The sequence below is a fragment of the Geotrypetes seraphini genome, chromosome 8 (genome assembly GCF_902459505.1).
Source record: "Geotrypetes seraphini chromosome 8, aGeoSer1.1, whole genome shotgun sequence".
NCBI classification, from domain to species: Eukaryota; Metazoa; Chordata; class Amphibia; order Gymnophiona; family Dermophiidae; genus Geotrypetes; species Geotrypetes seraphini.
In genome coordinates this window covers 45,877,505-45,895,864 of record NC_047091.1, presented here as the reverse complement: position 1 = coordinate 45,895,864, position 18,360 = coordinate 45,877,505, and the positions used below count along the sequence as shown (strand labels likewise).

General features: G+C 44.1%; 1 protein-coding gene across 1 annotated transcript in view; it reads left to right on the top strand.

The window, feature by feature from the left end:
• LOC117365577 (leucine-rich repeat and fibronectin type III domain-containing protein 1-like protein) overlaps positions 1 to 18,360 on the top strand; it is a 639,649-nt gene that overhangs the window by 580,573 nt on the left and 40,716 nt on the right. Inside the window, exon 3 of the mRNA XM_033956102.1 lies at positions 1,740 to 3,137. Coding sequence (XP_033811993.1) covers positions 1,759 to 3,137 — 1,379 coding nt within the window. The 5' untranslated portion in view covers positions 1,740 to 1,758. The remainder of the gene's footprint in view (positions 1 to 1,739; positions 3,138 to 18,360) is intronic.

Genomic DNA, 18,360 nt, shown 5'->3' with positions numbered 1-18,360 from the left:
TATAGATTATTTACATTTCCTACTGTAAAAGGTTGCATATACAAAAGATTGCTCCATAGAATTGTATCTTTTCAAACTAGATCATGGGATAAACCCTTTTCTATCCTGATAACAAACTTTAGAAAAATGCTATTTATTTGATAAATTCTTCTGAATGTGATTATAATATACTGTGCCTTTATATTCTCTTAATTGTTGTTAACCACATTGAACTGAGAGGTTAATGCGGTATATAAGTGAATTTGTTATGTTATGTTATGTTATAAAACCTAGACTAATATCCCCCTAATATTCCCCCAAATCCCCCCTCACATCCCGACATCACCCTGATATTCCAGACTTCCCCCAACATCTCCCCCCCATATCCCCCCACATTCCTGGGCTCCCTCCCTCATCCCCGAAACCCCCCGTAACTTTGGAAGAGCAAACAGCAGGAGGCAAGCTCCCTGCCTCCTGCCTACATGGCCATATGCTACAGTGACAGGGTTTCTCCCTCCCAATGCATCTTGGAAGCTGAAAGCATCTTGGGATGCATTGGGAAGGGCCAAAGGCCCTGTTAGCTTCAAAATCGCCATCTTTAGCCACTCAGGGCCTTCGGTCCCTCACACTATATCCCTAGATGCATTGGGAGGGGGAAGCCCCATCATTGTTGCACGTGGCCCTGTAGATAGGAGGGAGTGAGCTTCCCTCCTGCCATTTGCTCTTCCAAAGGTACGGGGGTTCCAGGGATGTGGGAGGGGACCCAGGAATGTTGGGGGTAGGGGGCAAAGATGTTGGGGGAGGTACAGGATATCAAGGGGATGTCGTGATGTGAGGGGTTGTTGTTGGGATGTGAGGGGGGATGTTAGGGATATCAGGGGATGTCAGGATGTCAGGGAGATGTGGGGTATGTCAGGGGGAGGGGTGTAGGGCTCTGTGGCTCAGCTGATCCTGGCAGAGGGAATTCCCATCAGCTTAGCTGCCAGGAATCCCCTGAAACCGGCTCAGCTGATGGGGATTCCTTCTGCCGTAATCAGCTGATGGGAAGCCTACAGGTTTGGGGGGGTTTGCTCTTTGGGTGGTGGGAGGGGGTTGTGACCACTGTTGGAGTAAGGGGTGGGGGTGATGCCTTAAATCCTCTAATGGTCTTCTTGTCAGTTTGGGCATCTTTGTGGAACTTAGACACAACTCAAACAGGTCTAACTGGCTGTGTCTAAGTTCCTTCTAGGAAAGTTTTGATTATGCATGCCCACCCATAACACACTTCCCTTTGCTCTCTGGACACACAGCAGCTACTGCATGTCCAGTGCTACTGCATGTCCAGAAAGTTGTTTTTGATTATTGGTACTTGGATGACCCTTATATTAGGACGTCCAAGTACTGACTTAGGCTTGTGTTTGGACGTTTTAAACTTTTGATTAGTAGCCCCATAGGTTTTCAGGATATCTGCAAAGAATATGCAAGGAAGAGATTTGCATGCACTGCCTCTCTTGTATGCAAATCTATATCATTCATATTCATTATGGATATTATGGAAATCTGACTGGCTAGGTATGTCACAAAGCCTGGATTTAAAACCCCTGGTCTAAAGTCTGGAGTGGGGTTTGTGGTATTACTGCAAAACAGGAGAATGGACAGAGATATGGTGAGCCTTAAGGTCTTTATCTACCATCATATCCCATGCTACTACTGAATGTTATATTTTGTTTCACTAGTTAAGTAAACATTCTTATTGGTCTTTTTTTCTGCTTTTCTCTTAGGCTAATTACTATCCCTACAATGGAAAGACTGGCTCTGTATCTATTGATGATTTGCACATCGGTGAAGGCCATGATGTGCCCTAAGAGATGCACGTGCCAAACCGTGTCTCCATCCTTCACCATCCTCTGCACCAAAACTGGGCTACTGTTTGTGCCACCCACTATTGACAGGAGGACTGCTGAGCTGCGGCTGATGGACAACTTCATCACCACCCTAAGGCGAAGAGACTTTGCCAACATGACAAACCTCATTCACTTGACTTTGTCGAGGAACACGATCAGCCAAATCACACCATTTACATTCTTTGACCTGAAAGGCCTTCATGCCTTGCATCTGGACAATAACAGACTGACATATGTTGATGAAGACCATTTTAAAGGCCTTGTCAACCTCCGTCATTTAATTCTGAGCAACAATCAGCTACATTATGTTGCACCAGGATCTCTGGATGACTTTTTGGAAACTCTAGAGGACTTGGATCTCTCTTACAACAATTTGGTCATCATTCCCTGGGACACTGTTGGGAAGCTTAGTAGTGTGAACACTGTAAGTTTAGATCACAACCTCATTGACTATGTCCCCGAAGGAATCTTCTCAAACCTACACAAGCTTGCTCGGTTGGACATGACTTCAAATAAGCTGAAAAAGATGCCCCCTGACCCTTTGTTTTCTAGGATCCCTGTGTATGCTAAGTCTAAAGGATCTCCATTAACATCATTGGTTCTTAGTTTTGGCGGGAATCCCTTACACTGTAACTGTGAACTTGTCTGGCTCAGGCGCCTCACTAGAGAAGATGACTTAGAAACCTGTGCCTCACCACCTGAGCTTATGGGCAAGTACTTTTGGACCATCAAAGAGGAGGAGTTTGTCTGTGAGTCACCCATGATAACACACTGGACCCCCAGACTGACCATCATGGAAGGTCAGACTGCCTCCTTGAAATGTAAAGCTGTGGGTGACCCAGATCCTTATGTGCGGTGGATCTCCCCAGAAGGGAAGCTGGTTTCCAACACCTCAAGGACAATATCCTATGAGAACGGGACACTGGATATCTTGGCTGCATTGACAACTGACAATGGAAAGTTCACCTGCATTGCCTCCAATGCTGCAGGGGAATCTACAGCACCTGTTGAACTGGAGGTCAGCCCTTTCCCTCAACTTGCTAATAGTACAAGCTGTGATAAAGAGGTAGAATCTGGCCTATCAGACATCTTAACCCCTGCCAAGTCTAGTTTTCCTGGCAATGAGAGCAAAGCTCGGCAGGAGAGGAAGGTCACAGTTGCTGAGCTGACTTCCTCCTCTGCTCTGATCCAATGGCCCTCCCAACACCACATTCCTGGAATCCGAATGTACCAGATTCAGTACAACAGCTCCACAGATGACATATTGGTTTACAGGTGAGTCATCTGAAATAACTGCTGTGAATATAATTGAAAAATAATGTTGCTCATCTGTAACAGGGATTTTCCATAAACAGCAAGATTGATAAGGTACACAAGTGAGTGGCTTCATCCAACAATATCTAGATGGAACTATTCTCCCAAATCTTAGAACTTTAGTGTAAAATTCTGAGTATGGGTTCTTCCCATATTCAGCAGTCTCCTCAGCTCCTGTGTTGGCTCCAAAGCTCAAAACGGTGAGGTAACTCGAGAGGTCGGAGAGCTTATTTGCCTCATCAATTAAGCTATTTATGGTGTTACAGGTGAGCAAAATTACATTTTCAGTCAACAAACTGGACTGAGTCAGGCACACAAACTTAGGGCTGCGCTGAATTGTATTAGCCTTGGCAGCAGCCTGCACATGGTGCAAGAGTGGTTAGTTGAGAGCAAACTGCCCAGTACCACTTGATCAAAGACTGGCCTGTGCTGAAGCTTGTTCCAGACAGCAATGTGCAGTGAAAGTGTAAAGAGTGGACCAGGTGCCTGCTTTGCAGTAAAGTAGACTTCAGTAGAGCTGCTGTGGCTGCAGCAGCTTTAATCAGATGAAATTTGACTTTGGAGCAGTGGAATATACATTTGCTCATTGCAAAATTATATTCAAGATAGTACAAAATACAATATTTTAAAATAAACAACAAATAAATAAAGAGTCCAGACAATTTGCTAGAGTTCTCTTTGCAACTGGCATAGCAGAGCGGACTGCTGGGCACGATGGACCACAGGTCTGACCCAGCAGCAGCAATTCTTATGTTCTAATTAGATCCATTCTTTTTAATTACGTAGGAAGTAAAAGGTTTTTTGGAATCTAGAGTATAGAGGGATTTTCCTTGAGTAGTGGCATGAGGCTCTGTCTAGATAGAAGATGGAAAGCATCATTACTTCATTAAGGTGGAGTGGTGGAAGACCTTAGGAAATTATAAGACTGGGCATCCAAATGGCAGATTAAATTTAATATAGAGAAATGCAAAGCAGTGGCGAAGGCACTCTGGGCTCAGGCCCATCCAAAATTTATTTTCCCTTTCTGTGGCTGATGGGATCCCCAAGCCCTGCCAACTGAAGACCTCCTCTCCACCAAAAGAACTTACATCTTGGATGCCTGTCTGCACTGTCCCTGAGTCACTGCTGCCAGCTGCAGGCCCCATGCATGCTCAGTGTTTAAACATGCACAAACCTGAGCATACGCAGAGGCTGGCAGCAGAAGCTCAGGGATAGCACCGGCAGTTGTCCTAAACTGTAAGCTCATTCAGCAGGGAAAAGTCTTCAGCTAGCAGGGTTTGGCGATCCCCACCAGCAGAGGTATTTCATTTAGTGTGTGTGGAGTGGGGGGGGAGGCAGAGATGCGATTAAATTTTTTGGCCCACCCACTTTGATCTCCTTATATTGGCTGTCTGGCTACATTACCCTTTATACCAGTGTCCCGCAAACTTGCTCGAGCCGCCGGAGCTCGAGGCACCTGGAAATGCATGGATGTCGCCATGATGATGTCATGTGCATGTGTGATGTCATCACATCGAATTCCACATATGCACAAAGGCCCTCCAGACAGGTCCTGAGATGCCAGTGTGGGGTGCCAGCAGGGAAGAGGGCCAGAAAGGAGAGGCCCTGGTGCGGGATTACTGCCTACAGGATGTGCCTTGAGCCGCGAGAGGCACGTCATGTAGGCAGTAAGTCCGCTCCAGCGCCTCTCCTCCTCCCCAGTGTGCCATGGCATACCTGAAATCTCAAGAGACACACAAGTGTGCCGCAGCACACAGTTTACGATACATTGCTTTATACCCTTCATTTTCTGATTAAAGATCCTCTGTGTTCATCCCATGCTTTTTTTAATTCCATCACTGTTTTCCTCTCCAGCCCCATACAATCCTCGTCTCTTCGGGGTCGCGTCTGGAGGGCATCCATGCATGCGCGGATGCAACACGATGATGTCACATGCATGCGTGTGATGTCACCGCGTAGCATCCATGCATGCGCAGATGTCCTCCAGATGCAACCCCCAAGCTCAATGGTTTTCAAAACCCGGACAAAGTGCTGGATTTGGAAAAGTCGTCCAGATGCCTGGACAGTCCTCTAAAAAGAGGACATGTCCAGGTAAATCCAGACATCTGGTAACCTTAGTGTGGCCTCTCCCTGGCCTTCTACCAGAAGGAATCCACCCGAGAATACTGAAGGAGCTCAGAGGCGAAATAGCGGAGTTACTACAGCAGATTTGCAACCTATCCTTGAAAACAGGGGTAATCCCGGAGGACTGGAGGATAGCAAATGTTACACCTATCTTCAAAAAGGGATAAGATCATTGGCCCCCCTTCTTGATATTAGTTCCCTTAACATTCTGATCCATTCACTTATAATTTCAAAAATGGATTATTGTAATTCTTTATTAAATGGTATCTATCACAAAGACTTAAAACGCTTGCAGCTTATCCAAAATACGGCCATAAAGATAATCTCGGGCGCTAAAAAATATGATCATGTGGGCTTAAAAATGCCCACTGGTTGCCATTGTCACACAGGGTAACTTATAAAATCGCCCTACTGACATTTAAAACACTGCAGTTCAACACACCAGCATTCATTGATAGACTTTTGATCCCGTACGACCCTTCAAGATCTTTAAGATCTATTTCTCAATTTAACCTTAATATCCCTTCTTTAAAAATCATTGGCTCACGTCGCACCTCCACGTTTTCTGTAACAGCCCCTACAATCTGGAATGCTCTTCCTTTATATCTAAAAATGGAAAAAAACCTAAAAAATTTTAAAAGCAATCTAAAATGCTTTCTTTTTAAAGATGCTTTTAATTGAACTATTATATTTTAGCTATTAATTTTATACTGTTCCCCTGTTCCTAAGTGTTTTCCCTTAAATGTTTCTTACTTTTTCTATTACAATTGTATTTCTCCCCCCTTCCCATATGTATCTAAGACCTATGGGTCAATATTTACCCAGTTTGTACGGTTGGTAGTCCTGTAATTTTTATAGGAAAGTATGTTCAATTGTTATTTTTGTTTTAATGTTAATGTTTTTACTTTGTACAACGCTTTGTAGATTTGAAAAAGCGTTTAATCAAAAACTGAATAAACTATATATAAACTATATATATATCCAGAGGCGACCCGGGGAACTACAGACCGGTGAGCTTAACCTCAGTTCTGGGGAAGGTGGCCGAATCATTAATCAAGGACAGCATCAATGAGCATTTGGAAAAAAATAATCTGTTGAGAACCAGCCAGCACAGTTTCTGTAAAGGAAGATCTTGCCAAACGAACCTACTACACTTCTTTGAGGGGATAAACAAACAATTGGACGAAGGTAATCCCATAGACATCATATATCTGGACTTCCAAAAAGTCTTCGACAAGGTACCCCCACGAGCGCCTACTAAGGAAACTGTGGAACCACGGGGTGGAAGGGGATGTGCACAGATGGATCAGAAATTGGCTGGCGGACAGGAGAGGGTAGGAGTAAAGGGACACTACTCTGACTGGAAAGGAGTCACGAGTGGTGTCCCGCAGGGGTCAGTGCTGGGACCACTGCTGTTCAATATATTCATAAATGACCTGAAAGTAGGGACGAAGTGCGAAGTTATAAAATTCGTGGACGACACAAAACTCTCCAGTAGGGTTAGAACTGTTGAGGAATGTAAAGAACTACAAAGGGACCTGAACAAACTAAGTGAATGGGCAAATAAATTGCAAATGAGCTTCAATGTGGAGAAATGAAAAGTCTTGCACATAGGGAAAGGAAACCCGATGTACAACTACACGATGGGAGGGTTGGTGTTGGGGGTGAGCAACCTAGAAAAGGACTTGGGGGTTTTGGTGAGCAAAACAATGAAGCCGGAGGCACAATGCGCAGCGGCCTCAAAGAAGGTGAACAGAATGTTGGGCATTATGAAAAAGGGAATCACTACCAGAACCAAAGAAGTTATCCTGCCGCTATATTGGACGATGGTGCACCCGCATCTGGAGTACTGCGTTCAGTTCTGGTCGCCGTACCTTAAGAAGGATATGGCGATACTCGAGAGGGTCCAGAGAAGAGCAACAAGAATGATAAAGGACATGGAAAACCTTTCATATGCTGAGAGGCTGGATAAGCTGGGGCTCTTTTCCCTGGAAAAGCGGAGACTTAGAGGGGACATGATAGAACTTACAAGGTCATGAAGGGAATAGAGAAGGTAGAGAGGGACAGATTCTTCAGACTGGCGGGGGCAACTAAAACAAGAGGGCACTCAAAAAAATTGAAGGGAGACAGATTCAGAACAAATGCTAGGAAGTTCTTCTTCACTCAGAGGGTGGTGGATACCTGGAATGCGCTTCCGGAGGAGGTGGTAGAGCAGAATACGATTTTGGGTTTCAAAAAGGGACTGGACGAGTTCCTGAAGGAAAAGTGGATTGAAGGGTATAATTAGAAGGGTAATATACAGGATAAGATATCTTAGTAAGGGATCACTTACAGGTCATTGACCTGGGGGGCCGCCATGGGAGCGGACTGCTGGGCGCGATGGACCTATGGTCTGACTCGGCAGAGGCGATGCTTATGTTCTTACATGTCCACTCCTTGTGACTTCCATGACTAGTCCAAGCAGTTCTTGCTTAGGGTTGCAACATTTACCTTTCCATCTGTCAGAGTGTAAATTCAAATGATACCATCATCGCCTCTTCTCCTATAGGCAGCATCTTAGAATAAAGACCTAAATCTCTTAATCATGATCTCTAGCACCTATCAAGTATTTAGGAGACACTTGAAAATGTATTTGTTCACTAAATATTTGGATAATTAAGATAGTTCATCCTATTGTAACTACTTTGCTTTTGTAAATCGCATAGAGCTTCACGGTACTGCGGTATAGAAGCAGAATGTTATGTTATGGAGGATGTTTCAGCAATGATAAGGCACATCTGTGTGTTGGGGGCTGGGAATGAGGTACAAAAGAAGGATACAGATAATCTAGTCCCAGCCCCTGAACATGTCACAGGCTTCTAGAGCAATCGTTTCAGGAATGAAGACTGCAGCTCATCTACAAAGAGTAAAAGCATACTCTGCAATCTAGGGCCAATGCTTATGCAGAGGCTTCTGCAAAGCCCCTCAGACTAGGGTTACCATATGGCTCCAGAAAAAGGAGGATTGATTGAGACATCCGGGTTTTACTTGCAATAGAAATAAAACCCAGATGTCTCAATCTGTCCTACTTACTTCTATTGCTTTCAATGGGAGTAAAACCAAGATGTCTCAATCCATCCTCTTTTTTCTGGAGCCATATGGTAACTCTACCTCAGACCCTGAGGTGCTCACAGAGAATGATATGGTGACAGAATTCATCACTGTTCCTGTCCTTCGGATAACCATGGGAAATCAACCTCATGTCATTCTTTAAGGAGAAGGGGAAAAAAACAGAGTATGAATGGGCACAATCACTGACCCTAAAGCCTTGCATTGAAGAATGCTGTTGAAGAAGGACTGAGGTTGAGATAAACACTAAAGAATGACATGGGATGGTTTTCTGCGGTTATTAGCGGAGACGGGAATGGTGATGAATTCTGTCACCGTGTCATTCTCTAGTGCTCACCACTTAGAGCAGTGGTTCCCAAACCTGTTCTGGGGGACCCCCACCCAGCCAGTCAGGTTTTCAAGATATCCCTAATGAATATGCATGAGAGAGATTTGCATATAATGGAAGTGACAGGTATGCAAATCTCTCTCATGCATATTCATTAGGGATATCTTGAAAACCTGACTGGCTGGGGGTCCCCCAGGACAGGTTTGGGTACCACTGTCTTAGAGTCTTTCAGTTGCACATTTTCTATTACAAATACCCCCTGGTAGATTATATCCTGTTCACATGGCATTAACTGCCACTCAAAGTTGCCAGTTGGTTTCAGTTTTTTTCTTCCAGGCTTTATTTCTCAGTGAAAGCCAGAACTGGAATATTCTGTCATGGGTGACCTGGAGCTGTTGTAGGCATTTACTGTAATCCAGTGCAGCCAATCTACAAAATCTGCTGCTGAGTACTGATTTTGCACCGTACATCCAAACAATTTTGTGCTGATCTTGAATAATCCTGTTCCTAAAAATATGGAGGATTGTAATTATTTGCTTAAAACTGGCATATCAGAAAATAATTTAAAGAATGCAAAGTGCTGTGGTTTATCAGCATACTGCCATTTATCATTGCTGCACTGACTTGGTAGTTTTGCTGCCTGTCACCAGAGTATGCTAAATCAGCACAGCCAAGGTACAGACTATCATTTAGAGGCCTTCAATCTCAAATTAAAATTAAATAGCTATACTGGCAGGTACATCTGGTCTAGACCCAACCTCCCTTTCTGCATCACTAGACCACTCAGGCCTCTACTACTACTACTACTACTTATTATTTATATAGTGCTGCTCTTCACAAGAAAACACAGGTAGCATTGGCCAGGTACCGTTTGTAACCCAACATTTGTAAATCTAAGCAAAAAGTTTTAAAAGTCAGTCTTTCACAGGTCTAATGGCGTGGTCTTTAAATTTGTTGCTTGCTGCCAGGTTCTTGTTCGGGCACCTTTTATGTAACCCCTGAATCAATGGCTATCTATACCCTACTCAGATGCTGGCTGACGGAGTACACAAAAATATTTATTTGTTTGGGACTGGGACCAAGACCAACTTCCAAACTGGGTGCCCACAGCAGGCATGCAACAGACCAGTCCACTCACTCTTCTAAAGACAGAGACCACATCTGATGTTGACTCCAAAACTTAACTTTACTCTTCCAAATTGATGAAAGGGCACTTGCTTGAACAGTGATAAACACTGCAGAACATTCAAACACTAACAAGATCTCCTATCTACTAAAGTCCTGCTGTTGACACTTCAGATGTTATCAATCTTAAATTTCCTCAGGGGTGTAATCATTTCACTGAGCCAGCACCTCAGTAAGTCCAAGAATGGTCCTGCTCCTACCAATGCTGTGCTTTCCAGAAGCTGCCAGAACCCATAACCTAGGTCTCTGGAAGTTCTAGTGGTGCCAGCAAGTCTGCACATTGCATGAAACCCCCTTGAATTTCCTATGAACTCAGCAGGTGCAAATAGTTTTGCACCAACAGTCAACTACAAGCAACATCCTTGAGCACCTGTCTCCCCTGCCTTTTGACAGGCGGAACCCCCGCAAATTTCAGGGGAGTACTGTATATAGAAATATGACCCCCTAGACTGCCGTTATGGGTGTCATTTTGACTTTGGTACTAGAGTGGCCAGGAACGATTGGACATCACTCCTGGCCCACCTCCCTGGACCCATTGGAGGACCCCCTCTCCTCCCCCCCCAGACCACCAATGAATTTTTAAGTTACCTACTAGGGAGACTGAGGAAAACAAATCAAAGTATTAAAATTCAATCTTACAATATCAATCAATCTTAATCCCCTTCTTAGACCACAATACTGGGGAGAATGGTCAAGCAGTTACATAAAGAGAAGACAAAAGGAAAATAGTTAAATTAAAAAGGCTTAGGGCTCCTTTTATCAAGGTGCGCTACGTGGATTAGCGCGTCGGACATTTCATCACGCGCTAACCCCCGCGGCAAGCCAAAAAACTAATGCCTCGTCAATGGAGGCGTTAGCGACTAGCGCGGCAGGCGGTTTAATGCGCGGTATTCTGCACATTAAACCCCTACCGCGCCTTGATAAAAGGACCCCTTAGTGTATCTAAACAACTGCTTTACTTCCAATATCCCTTTATCCCTAGCGGACTAGGTCCTTTAAGGCTCTTATGTGGATGATTTACTTTTATGTGGATGAAATTATTTTATGTGGATGATTTTAGTGTACCTTTGGAACTTTGATACTTTCAAATAAAGTCCATTTAGGAACATCGTCATTCCACAGAGTTTTTTTGGTTTTCTCTGGATTTTCTTCTTTGAGAATATTTTGGAGTCAATTCCTTTTGTTTTTTTTAGTTCAGGAGATTCCATTTCTTTATAGGGGAACACTACCATTTACAAAATCATTCTATTGCTGTTCATTTTTGTTTATTTATTTAATTATGTTATGCTTTACTTTATCAGCCACTCTATCTCATGATTTAATCCATGGGGGCTTACTGTTCCCCATTCATAAATCAACCTCTGTTTTTGTTTTGTTTTTTGTAACCGCCTTAGCTGTTGAAAGGGATCATTTGCAATCTTTGAGATCTGTCTGCTCTTTACTAAAAGGCAATTGAACAATTTTTGCCTTTAGTACTACTTATTGGAGGTCCTAAATTCCCTGTTTTCATAGTATTCTTCAAAGATAAGTCAGCTTTCTCTCAAGTTTTAGTTTAAAAGTTGCTCTGTCTCCTTTTTAATATTACCACCAGCATCCTGGTTCCACCCAATGCTTAGAAGGTAGAGAACATACTGAGGAATCAGGAGGACCCTAATCTGAAAAGTAAATGCATTCAGAATGTATTCATGATGTTCTAGAGGTGGTTGAGCAGCCTAGAAGGCAAAAGGAAGAGATTTTGGATTTAGCTCAATTTTTTTAGTTGTAGCTCAAGGTGAGGTCAGGGCAACCATCTAGAAAGTTGCCTTGAGTCATATCAACTTGGTAGTATTTCCCTGTTCCTGGAGGACTTGCAATCCAAATTTTGAATCTGAAATAATGCAAGGTTAAGTGACTTATCCTAGATCACAAAAGGTGACAGTAGGATTTGTTACCAGAAGATGTGGTAAAAGCAGGTGAACTTCTCTTCCTTCTCAGAATGTGATCCAGTTCCTAAGAAATCTGAATCCCTCTCTCCTTGCACTATCATCTCATCCACATATTGAAACTCCAGAGCTCTGCCTGCCTGTGCATGGAATGAGAAACATTTCTGAGAATGCTACTCTTGAAGATTTGGATTTCAGCTTTCTACTTAAAAGCCTAAATTTGGCTTCCAGAACCTCCCTCCCATACCTTCCTAAGTCATCAGCACCAAATGTACCAAAACCACCAGCTGCTCCCCAGCACTGTCTAAAATCTTATCTAGGTAATGCATGGAATCTACCAACATTGCACAAGGCAGATAGTTACTAAGAGATCTTCACATCCATCAAATACCCAGCTATCTGCATTCCTAATGACTGAATCGTCAACAACTGCATTTCTAAGACTTCCCTCCTGGTAACATATCCTTGGAGTTACATCCTCAGTGTTAAAGAGTATTGCATCACCTGGAGGGCAGGCCCAGCTGGTTTGGACAAATTCCTGGAGGAAAAGTCCATATTCTGTTATTAAGACAGGGGGGAAGCCTCTACTTGCCCTAGATTGGTAGCATGGAATGTTGCTATTCTTTGGGTGTGGGCCAGGTACTAATGACCTGGATTGGCCACTGTGAGAATGGGCTACCATTAGTCTGACCCAGTAAGGCTATTCTTATGTTCTTATGGCCAATTGTTTCCTTCCACGCCACAGTGATGCTGTCCATTGAGATAACTTTTCTCCTCCATGGTTGCCAGACTGGAGCTGTGACTTTTCCCTGTAGGTCACCTCTGTCTGCCTCGGCTCCTACAAGTCTAATGTGTTTAGAGATTGGGCTCATCCTCTGACAGCTAAGAGCTCTTTGCATTGAATGCACATATACAACTTCTCACTAATGCACATATACAACTAATCATTTACATGGCACTCAGTATGAAAAACTAGATAGCACCCATCTTACTGCTGGATCACTGTCTGTATTCTAGTATTGATGAGTTTGTTAATTTAAAGTTCCTAAGGGAGTAGAGTCTAATATAAAGTCTCTTAATCTTGTTATGCATATTAAATGCTATTTGTTTAATGCTGGCTTCAAATGAATTGCAAGGATCTCGAACATATATATTCCTATGAGATAATAACTTTTGATGAAGATGCCCAATTAAATTTTGAGGTGAAAAATTGTCTTCCTATCTTCTTAATTGACTTAACAGCCTATAAATCAAAGAATGAGTCTGGAGTTGGGGCATATTAAACACTGATCAGAAAGGTTTTTGAAGCTAAGCTATGTCTGAACTAGCTTTAATAAACACAGAACAGGGTTGTGCAGCTAAGCTATTCCTAATCTGGCTTTAATAAATGCACACAACAATTTAACTAGGCAGGAGAGGATTTAACTGGTTAAGTCGCCTTTGTCAGCTCTGCCTCTGATTTTCAGCAGTATTTAACATGATGGCACTCTCTGGCTAATGCCAGGGCAGAGTCAAGGCAAAGCAAGTTCTTACCCTATTTGCATCAGTTTTCATTTTGTTAACCAGGTAAATTCCTAAATAGAGTTAGGACTGCAAAATGACTGGCCTACCGAGCACTAATCTAAATATTAACCAGCACCTGGATAACTGCTGACAGAAGACCCAAATATTCAATGCCAATGCCTGGATTAGGTCCAGCATTGAATATTCAGTTTTAGTTCAGCCTGCGTGGTCAGCTGTTTTAAAACTGCTGACCATCGCAAGCAGAATATCAAGTGGAAAGACATTTAGGACCTGATTCTCAAACTCCCAATTGTAGGTGGTGATAGGCATCCTACCGCTGCCTAATGGACCAATTGGGATGCACGTCTTTTTAAAAAAATTAATGTGGCACTTATTTATCATTGTCTATCTTACTTGTTCAGATACCTTTGTAATTTATCATGAGTATTGGTATTTCTATTTTACTTGTACAGCATATGTATAATTTCTCATTCTCTGCAATTTAATGTACTTGGCAAGTGTTAATACTTGTTCTTATGTGCTCTCCTGTTGGGAGCGCTCTATTGTTGGAATTTTATTTTCTTATAAAATCAATAAAACTGATTGAACTAAAAAAAAAAAAATCAATGTGGCAAACAATGCCTACAATGTAGGTGTCTGACTCGTGCCTACGGAAGCACCTAGGCACGCCTACAAATGATAAAGGCTGACATAGGCATGGCTTATGCCAAAGAGGCCTTAGGCATGCCTAGTGCTTCCATAGGCGCAAGTCAGATGCCTTAAATATAGGCCTGTAAAATGCTGGCCTATACTTAAGGAAAATAGACGCAGTTCTAGATGCAGTGCCTAGCAGTGATTGACACTCGGTAGGCACCATTACCAGAATCAGGCCCTTAAGACTTAAATGCCCTGATTCTATAAAAGACACCTACAGGTGTCATCATCAAGGATATGTTGAAACCATCAGCTCAGTGTGTGGCAGCTGCTAAGAACGTAAAGAGAATGTTAGGAATTAACAGGAAAGGAATGGAAAACAAAGATGAGAATGTTTAGCGCCCTTGTATCGCTTCATGGTGCCGCCACACCTCAAATACTGTGTGCAGTTCTGGTCACTGCATCGCAAAAATGTTATAGAAAAAGTAAAGCGTGGGGCAAAAAAAAAAAAAAAAAAGATAAAAGGGATGGGACAATTCCCCTATGAGGAAAGGCTAAAGCGACCAGGATTCTTCAGCATGGAGAAGAAAAGGCTCAGGAGAGATGTTAAAGGTCTATAAAATACTGAGTGGCGTGGAACGGGTAGATGTGAATCACTTGTTTACTCTTTCCAAAATACTAGGACTAAGGGGCATGTGATGAAGCTAATATGTAGTAAATTTAAAACAAACCGGAGAAAATGTTTCTTTACTCTACATGTAATTAAACTCTGAAATTAGTTGCCGGAGAATGTGGTGAAAGCAGTCAGCTTAGCAGGGTTTTAAAAAGGTTTGGATAATTTCCTAAAACAGAAATCCATAAGCCATTATTAAGATGGCTCTTCTGACATCAGATGGTCAGCTGTGGGTCATGCATAGGAACCGCTGCCTGCGGCTTTGTGAAGAGAAGCGACTGCGGCTGGAAGGAGGAAGCATCCAGCCAGAAGATAAACACCCACGGGAGGGAGGCACGAACTAGGGACACAGAATGGAGGGAGGGAGAGAGAAGGGTGTATTGGGACACAGGAGATAGGGAGGCGCTTTGGGACTCAGTAGGGAGAGGGGAGCGTTGGAACACCGAAGGTAGAAAGAAGACCCCCCGTTTGTAAGCATAAGTCCAACATAAGTCAGACATTCGTAAGACACAGACTGTTTTTAACTTTCTGAGAGAGGTTTATGTCTGATTATCTTTGAATACTAAATCTTTTTTGCCTCTGTATTTGACTCTGCAGCATGATCTGTATTATCTGCAAGACTGTAATGCTGACAATCCCTGATTTATCACTGTAACCCCTCCCCTCTTCTCTCCCCCTGCCCATCATTGCAATGTATATAATGATGCCCTTGTATTTTCTGGTAATGTCATTTTTTTTTTTTTTTGCTTTGACTTGCTCTTTCTGAGGCTGATGCAGAAGGCTATAGTAGACAGAAGCACGCTAGCATAACATCTGCACTCAGTTTTCTGGGTGCATGATGCTGAAAGTGGTTTTACACATAGCAAAACCTCAAGTTATACACCAGCACACATCCTATGAAAATCCATTGTAACGAGGCTTTTAGATATTCTGCCTTGATGCCTGTTGCAGAAGACTAAGCAAGCACAATGTGGGAACTCAAATGCTAGATCATAGAAGGCTTAGAAAGATTAGCTCATTCTTTTGCATCAGCTTCTGGAAGATTTTTGAAAGTAAATATCCATTTCGCTGAGCTTCTCCTCCCCCACCCGAGCTCCCCCAAAGATGACCCATCCCAATCCCCTGATTTTCCTGACACCACCAAAAAATACATGGTGGTCTAGTGCAATGTTTTTCAACCTTTTTACACCTGTGGACCGGCAGAAATAAAAGAATTATTCTGTGAACCGGCAGTTGAAGAACACGGGGCTAAGTCGTGGGCCAGACCCCGCCCATCTCTACCTAATCTCCACCCCAGACTCCGCCCCCATAATAGTACTAATTGCACTTTGCACGTCCCGTGCCTCATCTGGAAGCCTTCCCTCTGACGTTGCAACATCAGAGAGAAGGCTTCCGGTTCAAGTGCAGGATGCCCGTAGGAGCCACTGCTCGTGGCTTTGTGCACTGAATCAGTTAGGAAGAGGGAGCTGGACCGGCGGTTGAAGAACACTGTTTTGGGCCTGATGCACGTGGTGGCCCTGTGGACCGGCAGGAAATTTCTGTGGACCGGCACTGGTCCATGGACCGTTGGTTGAAGAACACTGGTCTAGTAGATCCCATAATCCTTCCCACGCCACCCCTGATCCCAGAAAGAACACCTGTGCCCCAATCTCCCATCCTCCAACCACAGAAAGGATTTTCTTTCCCCTCCCCCCAAAAAATAATCCCTGGTTGTTTAGTGGAGCCCACATCACCAACCCAGAGATAACCCCTGGATTGACGGCCTTCTGACCCCCAGACCTAGGGTTACCAGATGAGGACTATGTCGGCAGTCCGGGCAGCTTTTTATTTTGACACTTGTCTGGGAAAATTGGACATCTGGAAAGTCTACAATAATGGTCTTTATACATTGCAAGGCCCGTACACCTATCCAAAGTCCCCCCCACACACACACACCCCTTCTCTCTCTAGCGAGATTCGGTGCTTGCTCACCATTCTCGATCCCAGTGGCACTTCTCTAACTATTTGGGCTGCAGGCAGTGTGAGTGAAGTAGCGTTATCAGACGTCCAGATTTCCCCTGGCATGTCCTCCTTTTCGAGGACATGTCCAGATGTCGGGATAGCTTTTCAAAACCTGGCACTTTGTCCAGATTTTGAAAAGCTTCCTCGAAATCATATCAGGCAGGAGAGACATCTGCGCATATGTGGATGCCATGCAATATCACACACGCGCACATGCGACCTCATCACACTGCAAGCACGGATGCCCTCCTGCCCAAAGAGGGCAGGCAGCGGGGACAGAACTGGGGTGTAACAGGGAAGGTATGGGTGGAACTGGGTCAACCTAGGGGCGGGTCTAGGGGTCTGGATTTTACTAAAATAAAATCTGGTAACTCTAGAGCAGACATATCAAACTCTGGCCCACGGGGTGTTCAAAATTGGCACGCCAGACATTTTAAACTTTATAGCAAATCTGGCCTGCCGGCACGAATCGCTGCCACCGCTGCTACTCCTCATTCGCATCTGCCTTCACCTGGTCTCCTCTTCAAAGCAGACTGCTGAGGATCGCCAGCTGGCTATAGCGAATCTCGCAGGCCACTCTCCACCTCGTTAGCACATTCCCTCTGACGTGATCCGGTACGTCAGAGGAGGGGCGGGATCGCGTCAGAGGGAGCATGCTACCGAGGTGAAGAACAGCCTGCGAGGTTCGCTACAGCCAGCAGGCAATCCTCAGCAGTCTGCTTTGAAGAGGAGACCAGGTGAAAGCACTTGCGAATGAAGAGCAGCAGCAGCGGCAGTGGTTCGTGCCGGTGGGCCAGAGGAGACCAGGAAGTCGGGATGGAGGGAGGGTAGGAATGGCGGGACTATTCTGAAGGTGAGACTGGGAAGAAGAAGGGGGGAACATACATGCCTTTGGGACAGAGACAGGCCCTGGTGTAGACTTACCCGGAGGGAGAGAAGAAAGGGTCCAGATGTGCATATGCCGGACTGAATGGAGGGTGGGGTTGGGTGGAGAAGAAATAAAACAGAGGAGAGGGAGAGAGGGAAGGAACAGAAAGAAGTTGGACACAAGAGATGGTGTGGAGGGGCGATAGAAATACTGGATAGGAGGGTAGTTGGGAAGAGAAACGGAGAAATGGTGGACCCTGGGGTGGTGGGGAAGCAGAGAGAGATGCTGGATGAAAGGGTAATTTAGAAAAGGACAGATAGTGGATCTGGGGATGGTGGGGTCCATCGCTGCAGCTGCGGTTATGGACATGAAAAAAAGGAAAGATACTAGACCTCCGGGGGAGGGAAGGGAAACGGAAGGGGAGGACAGAGATGAAAGATGGATGGTTAGCATGAAGAAAAAAGAAAACGACAAATGGGCAGGAGACCCTGGCAAGCGAGTTATCAGAAGACAACTAGAGCCTGGGACCAACAAAAGGTAGAAAAAATAATTTTATTTTCTGTTTTGTGATTACAATATTTATTTTGTTTACACCACAGAGCTGGTGTGGGGTTGGAGACGTTGTAACCCTATACTTCTACTAAGACTAAGCCTTAGTCACTTAGGGGCCCTTTTATTAAGGTGCGCATTTAGCACGCGCTAAATCGGTTAGCGTACCTTAATTAAATGACCTCTAATTATCTTTAGCCTTTTTTTCAGATTTTGGCCCCTTATGTGATTGAGTTTGACACCTCTGCTCTAGAGTGAAGTAAACACAC